The sequence below is a fragment of the Amia ocellicauda genome, chromosome 14 (assembly GCF_036373705.1).
Source record: "Amia ocellicauda isolate fAmiCal2 chromosome 14, fAmiCal2.hap1, whole genome shotgun sequence".
In the NCBI taxonomy this organism is placed as follows: Eukaryota; Metazoa; Chordata; class Actinopteri; order Amiiformes; family Amiidae; genus Amia; species Amia ocellicauda.
The window spans coordinates 21,522,083-21,544,118 of record NC_089863.1 but is presented as its reverse complement, the minus strand read 5'-3'; the positions used below and the strand labels follow the sequence as shown (position 1 = coordinate 21,544,118).

General features: G+C 51.2%; 1 protein-coding gene across 5 annotated transcripts in view; it reads right to left on the bottom strand.

Moving 5' to 3' along the window:
* Positions 1–21,253, bottom strand: part of adamtsl4 (ADAMTS-like 4) — a 21,954-nt gene extending 701 nt beyond the window's left edge. Inside the window, exons 1-17 of one of the 5 annotated variants that reach the window (XM_066721032.1) lie at positions 20,917–21,253; positions 18,411–18,477; positions 17,352–17,956; positions 15,856–16,570; positions 10,763–10,862; positions 8,795–8,922; positions 7,495–7,699; positions 7,251–7,420; positions 7,040–7,124; positions 6,501–6,722; positions 5,712–5,841; positions 3,456–3,660; positions 2,928–3,101; positions 2,153–2,332; positions 1,823–2,002; positions 1,441–1,585; positions 1–1,320 (exon numbers count right to left, since the gene is read on the bottom strand). The exon at positions 1–1,320 is cut by the window's left edge and continues 701 nt beyond it. In XM_066721032.1, coding sequence (XP_066577129.1) covers positions 1,067–1,320; positions 1,441–1,585; positions 1,823–2,002; positions 2,153–2,332; positions 2,928–3,101; positions 3,456–3,660; positions 5,712–5,841; positions 6,501–6,722; positions 7,040–7,124; positions 7,251–7,420; positions 7,495–7,699; positions 8,795–8,922; positions 10,763–10,862; positions 15,856–16,570; positions 17,352–17,956; positions 18,411–18,477; positions 20,917–20,948 — 3,597 coding nt within the window. In that variant the 5' untranslated portion in view covers positions 20,949–21,253 and the 3' untranslated portion in view covers positions 1–1,066. Of the gene's footprint in view, positions 1,321–1,440; positions 1,586–1,822; positions 2,003–2,152; positions 2,333–2,927; positions 3,102–3,455; positions 3,661–5,711; positions 5,842–6,500; positions 6,723–7,039; positions 7,125–7,250; positions 7,421–7,494; positions 7,700–8,794; positions 8,923–10,762; positions 10,863–15,855; positions 16,571–17,351; positions 17,957–18,410; positions 18,478–20,309; positions 20,667–20,916 lie in introns of those variants that run through there. The other 4 variants (XM_066721033.1, XM_066721036.1, XM_066721035.1 and 1 more) reach the window with 4 other exon arrangements.
* Positions 21,254–22,036: the final 783 nt, after the last annotated feature.

Here is a 22,036-nt window from a genome sequence, read left to right as displayed (position 1 = left end):
CACCTTCGGTCTGTGCGCGTCTGTGACTGCGAGTGCGTTTGTCTTTGGACTGTGTGTGTGCTTGTTGTGGCAGTGTGTCTTTGGCTTGTGTGAGTGTGTGCGTCATTAAGGGCCGTCACCTAAGACGCCATCGTTGTGAGGTGTGAAAATGGGTGAAATATCACTGCACTGTAACCTGCAACCCCATCACGATTGTTTGATTTATGTTTTGTTTGTATTAAACGTTTTCCTATAGGCTGATATAATCCTAGAATGGCACGAATACGCAAATAATTGGCAGTTTAACGATTTAAAAAAATGTAGGGTTCATGTTAAGTTCTACGCAGTGTGTTTGTGTCTTTATCACTGATACTTATAGATTTTGGATTACAAGACTAATGGTGTGTTTTTGCTCAGTTTAAGATTTCTATCACAAGCTTAAGTTGGGTTTGCATTGTCAGGCGATCTACTGCTTTCAGGATATTGTGTGTCCATATTAGATTTGTGCACCATTGTGACTCTGAGTCCTGTGCGTATTATTACACACATCCACACTTGCCCGTTTGTTTCATATAGGGCTTTAATATTGGGTTGAATTAAAAAAACAAAAAGCACCAAAAGTAAAACTCTCACTTTGGCTAAAACAGTTTAAAAACTAACCAGACTTTCTTACGTGTAACGTGGTGAATTAAACCAGATGTGTGCGAGTGTCCATGTGTGACACATGTTTACAGGGTTAATGTAAAGTATGAAACATGTAAGAAAGTGCAGCTATTGGTTACTGTCATGTAGTCATGTGACACTCCCCACCAATCAGAAGGTTTTCACATTAGAAGCACATGTTGGCTATTAATGTCTGTTAGTTATTAAAGTGTTAATAATAAACTTGAATATAATTTATACAATTAATATTATTGACTCAATACAGTATTTTTTCATTGCTTAATATCATTTCCTTATGTTAAATTCTGCCCTGTCATGTGTGTACAGGAGGGGGGTGCCCTGGTGCCCCAGTTACCCTCGGCCCTGGTGTCAGTGTGTGTGTGTGTCAGTGTGGGGAACACAGTGAGAAGAATGGTTGAATCAGTTAGGTTTTGGTTGGGCTTTGGTCAACTGTTGGGGGGTGGGGGTGGTTCTGCAGCTCAGGTGTGCCCTGGCTTGGCGTGTCCTTGGTGTGTCTTTGGTGTGTGCGGAGCGTGTGCGAGGCGAGTGAGTGGCGCCGTGTCCTCTGTGGCGTGCGGGAGCAGGAGGCGCAGCAGGCCGTCTGGTAGTAAGTGTACACGCACAGCCGGGCCTGGACCACCAGGGCGCAGTTGTGACGTCGGTCTCTGCAGTTCTCATCTGAGAGAGAGAGAGAGAGAGAGAGAGAGAGAGGGAGTGTGTATTTAAGTTAGTGTGTCAGAGAGTCAATGTGTCAGTCAGTCAGTGTATCAGAGTGTCAGTGTGCCAGAGTGTCTGTACCCAGCTGTGCAGTGCAGGGCTGTTGGTTGCAGGTTTGCTGTTCGGGGGGCCGCGTGGAAGACTCGCAGTCTCGGCTCAGATGTTTGTCCTCTGTGAGACACCGTACCTCCCTGACCTGCACCCCACCTTGGCAGGACTGGGAGCACTGTAGACATACAGGCAGGGACAGCCAATCAGAGCAGGCATTCACACAGAGGTGGAGAGAAGGACAGCCGATCACCTCCTGTAATCCACCACCCTTCCCTGTCTCCATCTCCCTTCCCTGCATCCTCCCCATCTCTCCCTCCTTCCTTTCCCTTCCTCCATCCCTCTCTTTCTTCTCTTCTTACACTATGCTTCCTCATTTTCCTCTCCCTCCCCCTCTCCCCTCCCCACCTCTTACCGCGCTCCAGTCAGTGGTGTACCAGCGGGGCAGGCAGGGCCCATTGGTGCAGCTCTGCACGGGGGACGGCCTTTCATGACGCACACACTCCCCGGGCTGCGTCACATTCAAATCAGTCCCCGAGCGCAGCACGCAGATCACATCCCTCCTCTGGGTCCCGTTCCCACACTCTGCACTGCACTGAGGGGGAGAGAGAGAGAGAGAGAGAGATAGAATGAGGGGAGGGCAGGGGGAGAAAGAGAGAGAGAGATGGGGGGTTGAGAGAGATTACTACACTGATAGACAGACACACATCACCTCACCCTCTCTCTCTCCCTCTCCCTCGCTCACCTCGCTCCAGGCTCCAGTGTACCAGTGCGTGGAGGGCTGGCAGACCCCCCCACTGCATGCCCTCATGTTGGCTGGCTGGGCCCCCCGGCAGCTCTGCCCCCCTCCGGGCCCCTCGCCCCCGCCGCTGGACAGACACACCACTGACCGCCGCTGGACCCCTGGCCCACATGGCACTGAGCACTGAGAGAGAGGGAGGGAGAGTGGGAGAGAGGGAGGGAAGGAGAGAGAGAGAGAGAGAGAGAGAGACAGAGAGCACATCACAGCCTGCCACACGGCCAAGAACAACACAACCATGTCTCCTCACAAACAACAATAACAACACAGCACACAGTAAATGTCTGGACACACCTGTACAATCTGTAATGCTATTTGTACTGTACTTTTATATACTGTACTGTGCTGTATTCAACTGTGCTGTAATACACTCTGCTGTCATTTGCTGTATTACACTGTGCTGTACTATACTGGTTTATACTGTATTGTGCTGTATTATACTGCACTGTGCAGTATTATTCGGTACTATACTGTATTACACTGTGCTGTAATTTGCTGTATTACACTGTACTGTGCTGTATTATTCGGTACTATGCTATATTACACTGTGCTGTACTTTGCTGTATTAAACTGTGCTGTTTTATACTGTACTGTGCTGTGTTACATTGTACTATGCTGTATTACACTGTGCTGTACTATACTGTATTATACTGTTCTGTGCTGTTTTACGCTGTGCTGTAGTACACTGTACTGTGCTGTATTACACTGTACTGAGCCTCACCATGTTGCTCCACTCAGTGTGGTACCAGCTGTGCACGCAGGGGCCCATGTGACAGGGCTGTGAGTCTGCGGGGGGGGGGCGGCCACTGCACTCCCGCTCACTCACCGCCGCGCCCTGCCCCCCCACACAGCGCACCGTCCGACTGCGAACCCCCGCCCCACACTGCACCGAGCACTGCGCAGAGAGGACAGCGTCAACATCACAGGGATACACAGAGAGAGAAGACACCGAGAGACAGAGACACAAACAGAGAGACAGAGACACAAACAGAGAGACACAGAGAGACGGAGACAGAGACAGAGACACACACAGACAAGGAGACACACAGAGACAAGGAGACACACAGAGACACATAGAGACAAGGAGACACACAGAGACACATAGAGACAAGGAGACACACAGAGACACACAGACAAGGAGACACATAGAGACACAGACAAAGGGAGTGAGACGAGACCCAAAGACAGTCAGAGTATGTGTGTGTCAGTGTGTGAGTGTGTGCGTGTGTGTGTGTTGTACAACTCTCACTTCACTCCAGTTGCTGTGCACCTCCCAGTGGGCACAGAGGCGCAGCTGGCAGGGCTGGGTGGGCAGCGGCCGGGGCAGGCGTGCGCAGCGCTGTGGCAGCACCATAGTGGACAGGTCCGAGAAGCTCTGCCTGCACTGGACCTGCCTATGCTGGACGCCCGGTCCGCAGGACACGCTGCACTCCGACCAGTCCCCCACGTCCCAGCTGAGAGAGAGAGGAGAGAGAGGGGTTAACACACACAATCACACGCACGCACTTGTTCAACATCGTTTACACATTTACAGTTTCGTTTACACATTTGTAGTTCTTTAAACATAACCATTACTTTGCAAAGTGTGTACGTTTACATTTAGGCACGTCCTAATACTATGAATAGAGGATGGATGTGTTTTTACTAACATGAACAATATGAATACGACCTTAAGCTCTGCGTATATTAATTCACTTGTGAAGGTGAATATCACTTATTGTAGAAAACGCTCAACATGACTTACTGTATTAAAACACAGCTGTTTACATCCAATCAATAAATGACAAGACTGACACTTTCCAAACTGTTACACAAAGGATTGGATGTTTAAAGTGTGGTGTTAAGCCCTAGCAACACGTAATTGCGTTGACTGAGTTTGACACTCACTTGGTTTACTGTACTTTAAAATGTAACCATTTATAGTCAAACTTTATAATTAACAAGACCTGCACCTACAGTTCTATACAAATGAAGAGGCGTTTATCTTAACACAGTCAATATCAACTTCACGTCAGTCTTGTCATTTATTAAATTTGGATATCAATGGTTACGTTTTAAGTACAGTAAACCACATTATGCACAATGCAGCTTGGCTACAAAACAGTAGGGCTTAGAAAAGACCCGACAGTTATGCTTTTAATGTCACTTTACACATCCAATCTTCTGCGTAACAGTTTGGAAAGTGTCAGTCTTGTCATTTATACATTGGATGTAAACGGCTGTGTTTTAAGTACAGTAAGTCAAGTCAGGGGTGTAGCCAGGATTTTAAGGCCCCTTGAAAGGAAAAAAGTGCGGTCGGGTCGGGGGGTGCTGGAGAAATGTGGTCCTGGGGGGGGATGTTGAGCTCCAGGGAGCAGGCGAAGTGCGGTCCGGGGGGGTGGGGGAAGGATGTGATAGCTGCCAAGGTGCGGTCCAAGTACCAAGTTGCGGATCGCAGCATGGATAGGGGGAGGGGAGATCGCAACAAATAGGCACGTCCCTGCTGCATGGGCCCCACCCGCAAGACCATGTCACTGTTTCCTTTCTTTCCCTTTTTGGAAACCCGATTTCATTTTTGAGGGGGGTATAGTGGTTATCTCTCGTGAATGCTTAGGCGACATGCTGGAGCAACTGTCAGATCGGCGGTATATATTTTTTTCTCCTCGTGGAGAATGGACCAAACCATGTGCATTATGGGGGGGGGTCAAACGGGATGGTTGGGTAGAGATGCCTAATCTGATTATGGTTATACATTTTAATTTTCATCACAGATTTTTTTGTCTAACATTTTTAAACTGATAAACAAATAATTTTCTAAACATTTAGGGGCCCCTACCAGGCTAGGGCCATATGAATCATTCATGTCCCCCCCCTTAATGATACCCTTGAGTCACGTTGAGCGTTTTCTACAATAAGTGATATTCACCTTCATAATCATATTGTTCATGTTAGTAAAACACATCCATCCTCTACTCATAGTATTAGGACGTGCTCACTGTAAACGTACACACTTTGCAAAGTAATGGTCATGTTTAAAGCGCATTAAGCCACGTTAAGCTTCTTCAGAATGTCCCTCTGCTGCCGTGTGGTCAGCCATGTGTGATGAGGATGGAGATCGATAGTGCGATGATCATCTAGGATGCCTGATCTACGCGTTGCTTTTTGAGTCGGTGTGAAAACACTGTCCAAAAGAGCTACGAGCGTGTAGAGAACTGCACACACGCAGCAAGAAACGTGAGCGCGCAGCGAGAACTGAAAACGTGTAAACGAAACTGCAAACGTGTAAACGAGATTGAACGAGCGTAGAACTGAATTGTAAGCGTAAAATAAAAACCGTAAGTAGAGTTTTGCTCGTACAAGTTGTATTTCTGTGCTCGCTAATTTTGAGTGAACTCACTCCATATTAACATACACACAGACACACACACACACTGACACTGACACACACACAGACACAGACACTCAGACACACACACACACAGACTCACTCACTGACACACAGACACACTGACACTGACACACTCACAATGGTGGGCAGGCCTGGATGTTACAGGGCTCCTCAATGGGGAGGGGCTTAGTGGCTGCATCACACTTCCTGTCTGCCACTTCCTCCTCCGTCTTGCGAGAGACACACTGATACAGCCTGACCTGGACGCCTGCAGAGAGAGGAGAGAGGGAGAGAGGGAGAGAGAGACAGAGAAAGAGAGAGAAAGACTGTCATGCATGCGCTACCGAAGAGTGCCTTCATGTTGCCACAGCTTCACTGTGATTTTACCACACTGTATCACTGAATGGTTGGTAGACAATCAGCAATGAATCACACGTTAGATAGCCAATCTGCAGTGATTCATAAGTTTGATAGCCAATCAGCAGTGGATCACACCTTCAATAGCCAATCGGCAGTGGATCATATGTTCGATAGCCAATCGGCAACAATAATAGTAATATTAAAGCTCGTGTGATATATCAGGTTGTAACCACAGCATGTGCAGGGAAAGCTGTAGGATTCGTGGTGTTGTTCCAGAACTGGCCACCCGATGGCGACAGAGGGTAATAAATAAAGAGAGGAAAACAGAAAGCTGGAAAAGAGAGGGGTGGAGTACAGAGAGAGTCTATTCATATCTGTTAAAGTCTATATTTATTGTGTGTGTCGTTCCCATCGCCCTGGTCCTGACGCCGCCCTGGCAGCATTGTCACTCAGTCAGGACAATACAGCGATTTTTAATTTAACTGCATTTTAATTGAGATTAGAGAGAGAGGGAGAGAGAGGCAGGAGCAGGGAAGAGAGAGGGAAGTGGAGTGGTGACACACTGACCTTTGCCACAGGAAGCCGAACACTCGGTGAGACCTGCCTTCCTCCACAGGAAGTCGGGCTGGGTGTCGAGGGGCAGGTCGGTGCGCGGGGGGATGCGCACGTTCCTATTGGGTGCCGAGCCTCGGGGGCGGTTCCTGCTCTCACCTAAGGCCCCCATCACCCGGCCCTCCCGTGGGGGGGGACGCCAAGGCTCCTGGGGGACAGCTAAGGCCAGCGCACCTGCTGGAAAGAGAGAGGAGGGGGATGATATAGAGCGTGACACAAGACAGAGAGGAAGACAGGCAGAGACAGAATGACTGACAGAGACAAACAGACAGAGAAAGAGACTGACAGAGACAGACAGAGAGACAGAGAGACAGACAGACAGAGGGACTGAAAGAGACAGACAGAGAGAGAGACTGAAAGAGAGACAGACAGACAGACTGAAAGAGATAGACAGAGAGACCGAAAGAGACAGAAAGAGACAGACAGACAGACAGACAGACAGAGAGAGAGAAACAACCAGATAGACCAAAAGGCAGACAGACAGGCAGACTCACTGATTTCTCTCTGGGGTGGGGGCTGTCTCTCCACGGGGACCAGGAACTCATAATCAATGCCTGGATTGTCCTTGTGGAAAATAATCTGAGAGAGGGAGAGAGAATGGCCCACCAATTAACCAATTAAAGTCCAGAAAACCATGCAAGACAATTATCCAATTAACCAGTTAGGAGACACCACATGCCAATCGCTCAGGTGTGCTGTACTGACGTATGCGTGCAGCACCGTGCTGGTGGGTCCTGGGGCGGTCAGCGACTCCCCGCCCCCCCCCGTCCCCGGCCGCCTGTACTCCCACAGCGTGCCCCCGCCCTCGTACTGCCCTGGGGGGTCCACCGCCCAGCGCCCGTTCACCACCGGCTGCCCCCCGCCACCACGCAGAGCTGCAGAGAGAGAGAGTGTGTCAGACGCGGACATGCACACGAACACGCACGTGGACACGCACGCAGACACGCACCAAGGTAGCTGGCTCCAGGCTGCCTCTCGGTGATGTTGACGCGTGTGGCTCCGGCCGGAATGTCCAGGAAGCGGTGGTAACCCGGGGCGATGGAGGAGTTGGTGAACGATCCAGTGACCCGGCGACAGGAAGTCCCGCCCCCTCCGCACCGCCCACAGTCGTCAATCACCAGACCAGACCCCACCACCTCGTCACACCCCACTGACTGAGAGTGAGAGGGAGAGGGAGGGAGGGAGGGAGAGGGGAAAGTTCAAATTCAAATTCAAAATAAACTATTGGCATGACCAAGCATTGACAGACACAGAGAACAGAATAAACACAGCAACGTAAAGTAAAGAGTTACAATCTCACTCTCTCTCTGTCTCGGTGCTGAACTCTGGGTGACCCTGAAAGTGAGAGATCGGGAGGAAGGAGAAGAAAACAACACAGAACAGAGAAACTCATAAAAGACAATGTTTATTACCCCCCACCCCCTCCTCTTCTGACATCTCAGTTCCGACATCCCCCAGATACCCCCCCACCAGAGCTCCCTAATTGAATTGAGGGCTGTTGTGTTTGTGCAGGGTGGGGGAACGGCAGTGAATTACACAGCTACTGTGCACAGAGACACTCAGTCACACAGAGCGACACAACAACACCCAGACAGACTGAGACACACAGAGAGACACAGACACACAGAGAGACACAGAGAGACACCCAGACACACAGAGCGACACAGACAGAGCGACACACAGAGACACACAGAGAGACACAGACACACAGAGAGACACAGACAGAGAGAGACAGAGAGAGACACAGAGACACTCAGACACACAGACAGACACACAGAGAGACACAGACACACAGAGAGACACAGAGAGACACCCAGACACACAGAGCGACACAGACAGAGCGACACACAGAGACACACAGAGAGACACAGAGAGACACCCAGACACACAGAGCGACACAGACAGAGCGACACACAGAGACACACAGAGAGACACAGAGAGACACCCAGACACACAGAGCGACACAGACAGAGCGACACACAGAGACACACAGAGAGACACAGACACACAGAGAGACACAGAGACACTCAGACACACAGACAGACACAGAGAGACACCCAGACACACAGAGAGACACAGACAGAGCGAGACACAGAGACACTCAGACACACAGAGAGACACAGACACACAGACACCCAGACACACAGAGACACAGAGAGAGACAGAGACATGCAGAGAGACACAGAGACACACAGAGAGACACAGGGACACACTGGGACAAGGACACACATGCACACAGACAGACTGACCAGGCATTGGCCGCCCAGGCACACCCCGGGGCCAGGGCAGGGAGCTCCGTCCCTCACGCTGACCGACTGGCGGACATAGAAACGCAGCCCTACTGGGCGACACGCCAGCTCACACTGACCGGCCGCCCCTGAGAGAGAGAGAGAGAGAGCGAGGGAGAGAGATAGAGGGAAGGTTAAATAATAAATTCATAAAACAACTAAAAACTATATATAATGACAAAACATCTGGGCTGTGCTGATGTCAGAATGGCCGCCTGTGTCTGCCCTGACTGACCAATCAGCACAGGCCGGCTCGTCTGCGTCCGGCAATTAAGGGAGGCGCGGTCAAGAGCAATTAGCAGTCTGTTTGGTCACCAGGCCACCCGCACAAATCGTGGGGGGACAGGAAAGTGGGAAGGGCAGAGGTCACACTGCTGGGCTGAACTAACAGAGGAACAGAGAGATGAAACGAGAGGAACGGAGAGATGAAAAGACGCAGACAGACAGAGAGATCAGGGGTCAGGCGGAGAATTAAGAGCAGAGGGGGAGAGAGGGGATGAAAGAAGGGGGAAAAAGAGGGAGAGAGAATGGAGACACTATTGTCCACTCACACACACACAATGACACTGACACACTCTCTCTCACACACACAAACAGGCAGAAGGAGAGAGTGAGAGTGAGAGAGACGGAATGAGGGAATTTTCCATGGCCCCTCTCCGGCTCCCCGCGCTCTCGCAGTGAGTTATCACAGAGATTACAGCGCAGACAGCCGCCTGCACACTATATATACACACACGGCACTATCGCACACACTACACAACGGGGGGGCACTGCATTCCCAAACGGCGTTACTGGGGACTCGGCTAAACAATCTGGACTGGACTGGACTGGACTGGACTTCTGCAGAGTCCCTGACTGGACTGGACTGGACTGGACTGGACTGCTGCAGAGTCCCTGACTGGACTGGACTGGACTGTAGCGTCCATGGTGTTCAGTCAGTGTGGAGACCTGGGTTCTAGCTAATCCTCCTGACAGGGGCCTGATGATATCACTGATGATACCCCTCCCTTCTTCTCTCTCTCCCTCTCTCCCTTTCTCTCTCTCTCTCTCTCGTTGTTTTTGTAGGGGACTGGGTGAAGTTAACTGGCAAGGGGAGCAGAGTGACAGAGAGAGAGGGAGAGAGAGAAAAAAAGACAGGGAGAGAGGGAAAAGAAAGAGAGGGAGAAAAGAGGAAGAAAAAAAAAAACAGAATTGTGAAGAATTGCCCACGGCCCAGTATTGCAAACTGCTCCTGATGCAGAGAGAGAAAGAAAAGGAGAGAGGGACACAGGGTAGAGGAAGAAAAACAAAGGGAATTGTGAAGAAAGTAGAATTGTTCACAGCCCAATAATGTAAACCTCTCTCTCTCTCTCTCTCTGCATGGCTTAGCAGTGTCACTCAGCTAGTGTCCAACGTGTCGGTATTAACATCCCTCTCCCCCCCTCCCTCCCTCTCTCCATTTCAGCAGGCCTCTGGTAATCCCCCTTCCTTCTCTGTCAGAGTGATATCATATTATTGTCCACTATCTCTATTAACCCCCCCTCTCTCTCTCTCGCTCGCTCTATCTCTCTCACACTCACTCACTCTCACACACACACAACAAATCATCAAAGACAAACCTACACTGAACCCAAACAGTCATTACAGTCATAAACATTTACACTATGTCGCCCCAGTATAAACAGACTGCCCCACATACTGCATAGCCTCTGTATAACATCTCTCCCTCCCTCTCTGACTCTCCCCCCTCTCCCTCTTCTTGCTCCCCCTCTGCCTCCCTGCCTCTCCCTCCCTCTCTGACTCTCTTCCTCTTCTTGCTCCCCCTCTCCTTCTCTCCCCTCCCTACCTCTGGGACACTCTTCCTCTTCCTCTTCTCGCCCCCCCCCCCCCTCTCCCTCCCCCCCTCTCGTCCTCTTCTTGCTCCCCCATCTCCCACTCCCTCTCTCTCACCCTCGGAGAACGGCTCCCAGGTGTAGTGTTTGCCCATGAACTCCACAGTGTTGTACTCTGAGCACTGCTCCACCCGCGGGTCCACGTCGCCCCCCGGACACTGGAGGAGGAATTACAGCATCATTTAAAGGCACCATGTTGTGTATCCATGTTTCAATTCATGGCTGTGTGTTATTAATGTGTATTGCAGGGACTCCCCTCCCTCCTGCAGTCTCTACTTCCATCTCTCCCTCCCTCCATCCCCCAATCTTCCATTCATCTTTCCCTCCCTCCCTCCCTCCCTCCCTCTCCTGCCACTCTCCCTCTCTCCCTCCATCTCTGCCTCCCTCCCTCTCTCACTCCTGCCCTCTCCCTCTCTCACTCCATCTCTCCCGTCCCTCCCCCTCTCAGGTTCCCTCTCTTTTCATCTTCCCGTCCTACACTCCCATTCTCTTCTTATTCTTCTCCCTCTCTCTTTTCATCTTCCCTTCCTACTGTCTCATTCTCTTCTTATTCCTCTCCCTCTCTCACTGTATATGTCTCCCCCTCTCTTTCCCTCCTTGCCTCCCCCCGTCTATCTCTCTCCCTGTCCCTCTCTCTGGCAGGCAGTGTGTCAGTGCGGTGTTTGTGTGCAGAGAGAGTCTGTGTTTAAAGCAGCCAGCTGTTTCCACAGCTGTGCACAGCCACTCGACAGCACTGCCTGAATCACCACGTGGAGACAGAGAGAGAGGGGGGGAGGAGGGGAGAAAAACAGAGGAAAAAAAGACAGAAAGAGGGGGAGAGAGAGGGAAGAGGATCGAGGGAGGATCTATGCTATATAATGGAATAAAGCAGAGTCACTGGTCATAGGAAGTGTTTAGTAGTGAAGGAATAACACAAATAACACAACAACACAGCACAGCACAGCACAGAGCACAGAGCACAGAGCACACAGCACAAAGCATACAGCACAGAGCACAGAGCACACAGCACAGAGTATACAGCACAGCACAGAGCACAGAGCACAAAGCATACAGCACAGAGCACACAGCACAGAGCATACAGCACAGCGCAGAGCACAGAGCACACAGCACAGAGCATACAGCACAGCAGAGCACAGAGCACAGAGCGCACAGCAGAGCACAGAGTACACAGCACAGCACAGAGTACAGAGCACACAGCACAGAGCATACAGCACAGCAGAGCACAGAGCACAGAGCACACAGCACAGCACAGAGTACAGAGCACACAGCACAGAGCATACAGCACAGCAGAGCACAGAGCACACAGCACAGAGCATACAGCACAGCAGAGCAGAGCATACAGCACAGAGCATACAGCACAGCAGAGCACAGAGCACAGAGCATACAGCACAGCAGAGCACAGAGCACACAGCACAGAGCATACAGCACAGCAGAGCAGAGCATACAGCACAGAGCATACAGAACAGCACAGCACAGAGCATACAGCACAGCAGAGCACAGAGCACATAGCACACAGAGCATACAGCACAGCAGAGCACAGAGCATACAGCACAGCAGAGCACAGAGCACACAGCACACAGAGCATACAGCACAGCAGAGCACAGAGCACAGAGCACACAGCAGAGCACAGAGCACACAGCACAGAGCATACAGAACAGCACAGCACAGAGTATACAGCACAGCACAGCACAGTACAAAGCATACAGTGCAGCACAGAGCACAGAGCACAGCACAGCACAGAGCATATAGCAAAGCACAGCACACACAGCACAGAGCATATAGCACAGCAGTGCACAGAGCACAGAGCACAGAGCATACAGCACAGCACAGAGCACACAGCACAGCACAGAGTACAGAGCACACAGCACAGAGCATACAGCACAGCAGAGCACAGAGCACACAGCACAGAGCATACAGCACAGCAGAGCACAGAGCACACAGCACACAGAGCATACAGCACAGCAGAGCACAGAGCATACAGCACAGCACAGAGCACAGAGCACACAGCACAGCACAGAGTACAGAGCACACAGCACAGAGCATACAGCACAGCAGAGCACAGAGCACAGAGCACACAGCACAGAGCATACAGCACAGCAGAGCACACAGCACAGAGCACACAGCAGAGCACACAGCACAGCACAGAGCACACAGCACAGAGCATACAGCAGAGCACAGAGCAGAGCACAGAGCAGAGCACAGAGCAGAGCACAGAGCATACAGCACAGCAGAGCACAGAGCACACAGCACAGAGCATACAGCACAGCAGAGCACAGAGCATACAGCACAGCAGAGCACAGAGCACACAGCACAGCAGAGCACAGAGCACAGAGCATACAGCACAGCACAGCACAGAGCATACAGCACAGCATAGTACAAAGCATACAGCACAGCACAGAGCACACAGCACAGCACACACAGCACAGAGCATATAGCACAGCACAGCACAGCACACACAGCACAGACCATACAGCACAGCACAGAGCACAGAGCACACAGCATACAGCACAGCAGAGCACAGAGCACGGAGCATACAGCACAGCAGAGCACAGAGCACACAGCACACAGAGCATACAGCACAGCAAAGCACAGCAAAGCACAGAGCACACAGCACAGAGCATACAGCACAGAGCATACAGCACAGCACAGAGCATACAGCACAGCACAGCACAGAGCATACAGCACAGCAGAGCACAGAGCACACAGCACACAGCACAGAGCATACATCACAGCAGAGCACAGAGCACACAGCACAGAGCATACAGCACAGCACAGCACAGAGCATACAGCACAGCACAGTACAAAGCATACAGCACACACAGCACAGATCATATAGCACAGCACAGCACACACAGCACAGAGCATATAGCACAGCACAGCACACACAGCACAGAGCATATAGCACAGCAGTGCACAGAGCACAGAGCACAGACCATACAGCACAGCACAGAGCACACAGCACAGAGCATACAGCACAGCAGAGCACAGAGCACAGAGCATACAGCACAGCAGAGCACAGAGCACACAGCAGAGCATACAGCACAGCAAAGCACAGAGCACAGAGCACACAGCACAGAGCATACAGCACAGCAGAGCACAGAGCACAGAGCGCACAGCAGAGCACAGAGCACAGAGCACACAGCACAGAGCATACAGCACAGCAGAGCACAGAGCACAGAGCACACAGCACAGCACAGAGTACAGAGCACAGAGCATACAGCACAGCAGAGCACAGAGCACACAGCACAGAGCATACAGCACAGCAAAGCGCAAAGCACAGAGCACAGAGCACAGAGCACACAGCACAGAGCATACAGCACAGCAGAGCACAGAGCACAGAGCACACAGCACAGAGCATACAGCACAGCAGAGCACAGAGCACAGAGCACAGAGCACACAGCACACAGCACAGAGCATACAGCACAGCACAGCACAGAGCACAGAGCATACAGCACAGCACAGCACAGAGCACACAGCACAGCACAGTACAAAGCATACAGCACAGCACAGAGCACACAGCACAGCACAGCACACACAGCACAGAGCATATAGCACAGCACAGCACAGAGAATATAGCACAGCAGTGCACAGAGCACAGAGCACAGAGCACAGAGCACACAGCACACAGCACACAGCACAGCCCAACACACACAGCACAGAGCAGCACAGGAAACACAGCACACAGCACGGCCCAACACACACAGCACAGAGCAGCACAGGAAACACAGCACACAGCACGGCCCAGAGCAGAACAGGACAATATAGTGCAGTATACTACAGTGTCTAATAATGTATGTGTGTGTGTGTGTGTGTGTGTGTGTGTGTGTGACTCCCCCGCTAGTGGCCCCACTCCAGGGATTTCTCTCTCCCTTCAGTTAGAGTGGCTTGTTTAAACAGTTCTGGGGCAGCAATTAATAACCGCAACTCACATTCTCACAAACACACTCACACACACACATTCACATTCACAAAAACACCCACTCACACAATAAATATTGACTCTCAAAATGAAGGGATGACGGGCGGAAAGGAGAGAAGGAGGAGGAAAGCAGGGCGTCCTGAGTTTCTCAATGATTTCTTTCAGTTTAAACCCAGAACAAATCCTTACCAATCCTCTCCCTCTCTGCCCCACTCTCTCTCCCTCTCTTTCGCCCTCCCTCTCTGCCCCACTCTCTCCCTCACTCTCTCTCTCCCTCTCCATCTGCCCAATCTCTCTCCCTCTCTGCCACACTATCTCCCTCTCTCCCTCTGCCCCACTCACTCTCCCTCTCTGCCCCACTCTCTCCCTCACTCTCTCTCTCCCTCTCTCTCTCTCTCTCCATCTGCCCAATCTCTCTCCCTCTCTGCCACACTATCTCCCTCTCTCCCTCTGCCCCACTCACTCTCCCTCTCTGCCCCATTCTCTCCATTACTCCCTCCATCTCTGCCCCACTCTCTCCCTCTCTGCCCCTTACTCTCCCTCTCCCTCCCCCCCTCTCTTTCTCACAGTACACTGCTCTCTTTCATTCCAGTGTGTCAGAAGTGCGTCATCTCACACCCAGGATTATTTAGCAAAGTTGACCCCTAACATACGCTGACACACACACACACATACAAACTTACACTCACTCACATACAGCTCCTGACCTCTGCTAATTAACTTGAATTAAGCAAACAATTATCAAGTTAATTCAGACTAGGGGCCACTCACTCTCTCTGTCTCTATTCAATTGATAAATAAATATTTTTTTGCAGTTACATCTGAAGAGAGAGAGAGAGAGAGAGAGAGAGAGACGGAGACACAGAGAGACAGAGATAGACAGAGAGAACAAGAGTCACCCCTCTGGCTGTAGGCCAGACAGACCAATTAGCGGTCAGACGAAAAGCTCGTTATGCAATAGCGAAAAGTAAACACTCCCCTCACAGCTCACAGATGCCCCCCCATCAACAAAACTGCTGAATATTTCACTGCGCCAGACAAGCATTGTCACACAGCACAGCACACCCTGAGAGACTGGACTGGACTGGACTGGACTGCTGCAGAGTCACTCTTGTATTTCATATATTAACAAAACAACAGAGATCCAAAAGACAAACAAACTGAAAACACACACCATGACCCAATTAGCTAATTGGCTTTTGGCTAATTGATTAATTCACTCTGAGCCCTACCTCTGAGCTGCAGGCGCGGTGCTCCGTTTCTTTCCCGGGGCAGGAGTGGGGAGGCTGGTATGGCATCCAGGGCCCCCCCCTGGCCGCCCTGTCCTCGGGCTCTCTCTCCCTCTCTGGGGCCGGGGGGGGCCCGTGGGGTTGGAACAGCCACGTGTGGGGGCTGTGGGGGGGGCTGGGATGGAGGAGGAAGCGGTTGAGGGGGTCTCTCTCGGGGCGGGGCTGGGGGCGAGGTGGGGGGCGCGCTCTGCGGGCTGTGTAAGGTGTTTGGGGAGGGGGTGCCCTGTGGTCAGTGTGGGGGGGTGAGGCAGGTCTCTCCCTCTCTGCCCCATCTCCTCCTCTCTCCTCTACCTCTGTCTCTCCCCCTCTCCGGCCCTCTCCCTCTACGGTCCCCTCTTCCTCTTCCCCACCTCCTCTCTCTCCTTCACTCTCTCTTCTGCTTCCTCCCTCTTCCTCTCCTGCTCTCTCTACCTCCCGCCCTCTCCCCCTCCTCTCAGCAGATGTCACCCCACTCTCTGTCCTCATCTCCCCCTCCTCGCCAGTGTCCCCTGCCTTCCCTGCTCCCCCCTCCTCCTCCTCGGTAAGGGCAGCAGAGGGGGCCAGAGTGCTGTTGCCCCCGGCAACATGCGTGCTGTGTCGGGCGCGACGGTGGGGGCGGTGCAGGGGCAGGGAGAACGGAACACGACCGTAACCAAACTGACCTGGTCTGATAGGGGACCTGAGAGAGAGAGAGAGAGAGAGAGAGAGAGAGAGTCAGTCAGTGTGTCTGTCAGTCAGTCAGTCAGCGTATCAGTGTCAGTCAGTCAGTCAGTCAGACAGTGTCAGTCAGTCAGTGTGTCAATGTCAGTCAGTCAGTCAGTCAGACAGTGTCAGTCAGTCAGTGTGTCAATGTCAGTCAGTCAGTGTGTTAGTCAGTCAGTCAGTGTGTTAGTCAGTCAGTTAGTCAATGTGTCAGTGTCAGTCAGTCAGTCAGTCAGTGTGTCAGTCAGTCAGTCAGTGTGTCAGTCAGTTAGTCAGTGAGTCATTGTGTCAATGTCAGTGTGACAGTGTGTCAGTCTGACAGTGTGTAATCAGTGTGGCATTTGTTTACACATTCTTCACCCAGGCGCCCTGTTAATAACCCAACACAGAGAGAGGGGGCTGTGTGCAACTGTTGTGGCTGCCAGGGGACTCGCAGGGTGGAACGATTTGAAGACGGAGGGAGGGAGTGAGGGATGAAGGGAGGGAGGGAGGCTGTGTGCTCTGTGTCTCGGGGGACGCAGCGCTGAGCCTTTGAAGATGCACAGAATGCATGAACACAACACCCCTCCCTCCATTCCTCTCCCGACCCTCCCTTCTCACCCCTCGATATCCCGCTATACATCTCTGATATTTCTGCTTCTCTTCCTCTCCCTCCCTCTCCCCTCACTCCTCCTCCATCTCTCTTTCCCTCCCCCTCCTCACTCACTCACTCCTGATTTACACAACACCAGCAAACAAAGGGTTTTGCTTCACTTTACCTCCTGGAAGAACGAGACTCGTGATTGGTTGGTATGGACCTCCTGCCGCTGCCTCCTCCTTCCCTCACTGCCCCCTGATTGGTTGGCCGGCGCGTGTCCCTCCCAGATTGGCCGTAGCCCTGCGGGGAGGATGAGGAGGAGGAGGAGAAAGGCTGGCGGTATATGGAGACGAAATCCTGATTGGTCGGTGGGTAATCAGAGCGGTAGAAAGGAGGCTCTTGATTGGCCAGGGGAGGCTGCAGGAGCGGGTCCGGGTCCCGACTGGGGCGGTAAAGGGGCAGGCCTGGACTCTGATTGGCTGGCGGCGGAGGAAAGGGGATCTCGCGGGGGGAAGGGTCCCGGGGGGCGTAGTGGGGGTCCCGGGGGGAGTAGTGGGGGTCCCGCAGAGGGGTGTAATCCGGGCGCAGCGCTGAGATGATGGGGGGATACTCTGGGGGGGGCAGGCATCGTCTCTTCCGCTCAGAGACCCCGAAGCCACAGCTGCGAGAGCAGGGGGACCAGGCGCCCCAGGGACCCCACACCCCGTCCAGGGACCCCCCGGCCTGGCGAGACACTCTGCCCGGGACCTGCAGGGCAGTCAGTGCAGGGTTAATAACCGAACAGCCCTGAGCAGGGAGAGAGAGAGAAAGAAAGGGAGAGGGAGAGGAAAAGAGAGAGAGGGAAATAAAGAGAGGGGGGGGGTTGCATTTATATTTTTATCTTTTCTGGCAAAACTTCCTGTATTTATTACTTTTAATGCCAATAACATACATTTGAATTTAATTTATTTTAAGCGAGTGGGGGGGAGAGAGAGAACAAAGAGAGGAGAGAGTGAGGGAGAGGGGAGAGATAGAGAGAACAGAGAGAGGAGTCAGAGGAGAGAGACAGACAGCTTTTTGAATGTTTTTGATTTAGCTTGTGACTGATTCTGCTGAGAGACAGAATAACTGTCAGTGAACTCTCACTCACTCCCCATCCCTCCCTCTCTCCCTCTCTCTTTATCTACCACTCTCTTTCACTCTCTCTCAACCACACAACCCGTACACTATCGTAAAGCCGGAGATGGACAGACAGACCCACCTTGATCCTGGCTGGAGAGGTCGGCTCACTAACACACAGGCTGAAGATCACAGAGAACATACACAGCCTGGACAGACAGAGGGACAGAGAGAGGGAGAGAGAGAGAGAGAGAGAGAGTTAAAACATCACTGCATAGCCACACTCACTGACTCTGTGTGTGTGTGTGTGTGTGTGTGTGTGTGGATGATATTACTACTAATAATAATACTAATACTAAAATAAACAAACAAAACCACAATAAATAATCTGCACAGCGAGTCCCTCCGGGCCGGCAGGGGAAGGGCGGTCCCAGATCTGCAGATACATGTGAAAGTGGTAGACGGAGCCAGAACACAACACACAGCGCCTGACACTGTCCCCCAGATTGTGTGTGTGTGTGTGTGTGTGTGTGTAAGAGAGTGTAAGTTTGTAAGTGTGTGTGTGAGAGTAAGTTTGTGTGTGTGTGTGTAATTGTGTGTGTGAGAGTGTAAGTGTGTGTGTGTAAGAGAGTGTAAGTTTGTAAGTGTGTGTGTGAGAGTAAGTTTGTGTGTGTGTGTGTAATTGTATGTGTGAGAGTGTAAGTGTGTGTGTGAGAGTGTAAGTTTGTGTGTGTGTGTGTGTGTAATTGTGTGTGTGAGAGTGTAAGTGTGTGTGTGAGAGTGTAAGTTTGTGTGTGTGTAATTGTGTGTGTGAGAGTGTAAGTGTGTGTGTGAGAGTGTAAGTTTGTGTGTGTGTGTGTAATTGTGTGTGTGTGTGTGAGAGAGTGTACACTTGTGTGTGAGAGTGTAAGTTTGTATGTATGTGTGAGAGTGTAAGTTTGTGTGTGAGAGTGTAAGTGTACACTTGTGTGTGTGAGAGTGTAAGTGTGTGTGAGAGTGTAAGTGTGTGTGAGAGTGAATGTACACTTGTGTGTGTGAGAGTGTAAGTGTGTGAGAGTGAGTGTACACTTGTGTGTGTAAGAGTGTAAGTGTGTGTGTGAGAGTGTACACTTGTGTGTGTGAGAGTGTAAGTGTGTGTGTGTACAAGTGTGTGTGTGAGAATGTAAGCATTTGTGTGAGTGTAAGTTTGTGTGAGTGTGAGAGTGTACACTTGTGTGTGTGAGAGTGTAAGTGTGTGTGTGAGTGTAAGTGTGTGTGTGAGTGTACACTTGTGTGTGTGAGAGTGTAAGTTTGTGTGTGAGTGTATGTGTGTGTGTGAGAGTGTACACAGTGTGTGAGAGTGTACACTTGTGTGTGTGAGAGTGTAAGTGTGTGGGTGAGAGTGTACACTTGTGTGTGTGAGTGTAAGCATTTGTGTGAATGTAATTGTGTGTGTAAGTGTAAGTTTGTGTGTGAATGTAATTGTGTGTGTGAGTGTAAGTTTGTGTGTGTGACAGTGTACACTTGTGTGTGTGAGAGTGTAAGCGTGTGTGTGAATGTAATTGTGTGTGTGAGTGTAAGTTTGTGAGTGTAAGTTTGTGTGTGAGAGAGTGTAAGTGTAAGTGTGTAAGTGTGTGCGTGGAGAGAGTGTAAGTTTATATGTGAGTGTGTGTGAGTGTACGTTTGTGTGTGAGTGTAAGCGTGTGTGTGAATGTAATTGTGTGTGTGAGTGTAAGTTTGTGTGTGTGACAGTGTACACTTGTGTGTGAGGGTGTAAGTTTGTGTGTGAGTGAGAGTGTAATTGTGTGTGTGAGTGTAAGTTTGTGTGTGAGAGAGTGTAAGTGTAAGTGTGTGTGTGTGGAGAGAGTGTAAGTTTATATGTGAGTGTGTGTGAGTGTACACTTGTGTATGTGAGAGTGTACATTTGTATATGTGTGTGTGTGTGTGAGTGTGTGCGTGAGAGAGGGCAGTGTGAGTGTGTGCGTGAGTTAGTGTGTGAGAAAGGGTGTGATTATAAGTTTGTGTGTGGGGGTGTGTATCCACAGTGTTTATACATGCGTACATCGGGCCCAGTCTGTTCATGTTTATCTATAGTCCTCAGTCTTTCCCCTGTCCCTCTGCGGTCCTGTCCTCTGTCCTCTGTGCGTCTCGTCTCCGCTTCCTCCCTTCCTGCGTCACTCTATGTGTCCGTTTACTCTGCCGCTGCAGCAGCCCTGTTCTCGGTGGTGTTGTGGACACACACACACTGCGCCTCCAGCGCCTCCAGCGCAGCGCAGCGATGCTCAGAGCACTGCGTCCCAACAAACACAGCACAGTGCAGTAAAACAAAGTCACTTTAGAGCAGAAATGTATAGTGAAGTACTGTACGGTGAGGTATAGTGTAGTGAAGTATATTATTGTATAGAACAAGACAGTGCTGTGTGTGGATGATTAAGTGCGTATTGTGTGTGTGTGTGTGTGTGTGTGTGTGTGTAGCGCTGTGCACCGGCGGTAGGGGCTGCCTGTGGTTAATGTGGCCGGATTAACGCAGCTCGGTGCCGGTACCGCACACGCAGCCTGCCCTCCCCGCTCTGCCCCTCTCTCGCCCACCCTGTTCACAGCCCCGCCGCTCCGCACGCCGCTGCTGCTGCTAACGATCCCCTCGGATCCCCCCGGCCGGGGTCGCCTACCTGCCCGCACTCGATCCGGGCGAGCGGCCCATGTCCCTCCCGCTGCTGTGGGTAGAGTCGGGACTCGGGGGTCGAGTTTATCCGAGTTTCAGTTAATCTCCCTCGGACCCCGAGCGCTGCGGCGGCGGCTGCGGCTCAGTCTTCTGCGGGATAGAGGGGCAAGTTTGCGCCGTCGGTGTATGGACTGCGCTCTCTCTCTCTCTCTCTCTCTCTCTCTCTCTCTCTCTCTGACACACAGGCAATCGCGGGGTTTCCCTTAATTTCTGTTAAACGCAACTCTCTCTTGCTCCCTCCCTTCTCTCTCTCTCTCTCTCTCTCTCTCTCTCTCTCTCTCTCTCTCTCTCTCTGTGCTTTTTCTTTTTTTTCTTTTTCTGTCGTCAAAATATTTTGTTAAGGTGGCCGCCGTCTTCTCTCCGGGAGGGGGGCTCTGAAGTTGGAATACCACCAAAGGACAAAAAAAAAGATTGTGGGGGGGATTTCTCTTCCCAATTAAGAGTCCAGCTACAGGAGTCAGACAAGTTAACCGCAACAGAAGCGCCTCCACAGTGCAGGCTTTAATACTGCCACTACTCATCTGAATTAAATAATAATAATAATAATAATAATAATAATAATAATAATAATAATAATAATCGCAAACACTCACCGCTCTCACGCATGCGCCGTGCAGCACCGCGGCGCGGACAGCACCCCAGGGCTCGGTACCTTCATGGCGCTATATTTTAAAACAAACTCCTGCGCGATACTTGCGTGATTCCTTAGCTGTTTAATGTCAGCGGAAACTGTCATGGTCTCTAACCAGCAGTCGCACAAAAAAGTGTTCCAGTGGACAAAAGTTATTGATAACAATATATATAAATATACCATAACAGTATACTGTCCGTAGTTTGCGTAGCCGGCCACAGCTGTGTATTGTTGTAGATCCATTCAGGTGTCCAGATCTGTACAAACACACTGACACCGTACCACGAACAGCGCAACAACAGCAACAACCACAACACAACACAACTCCTAACAATAATAATAGAAATATTGGGGCTATAAGAGTCTTTTACAGTGTGTTTGTGTCAGAAGCCCCCCCCCCACCAACACACACACACACACACACACACACACATCC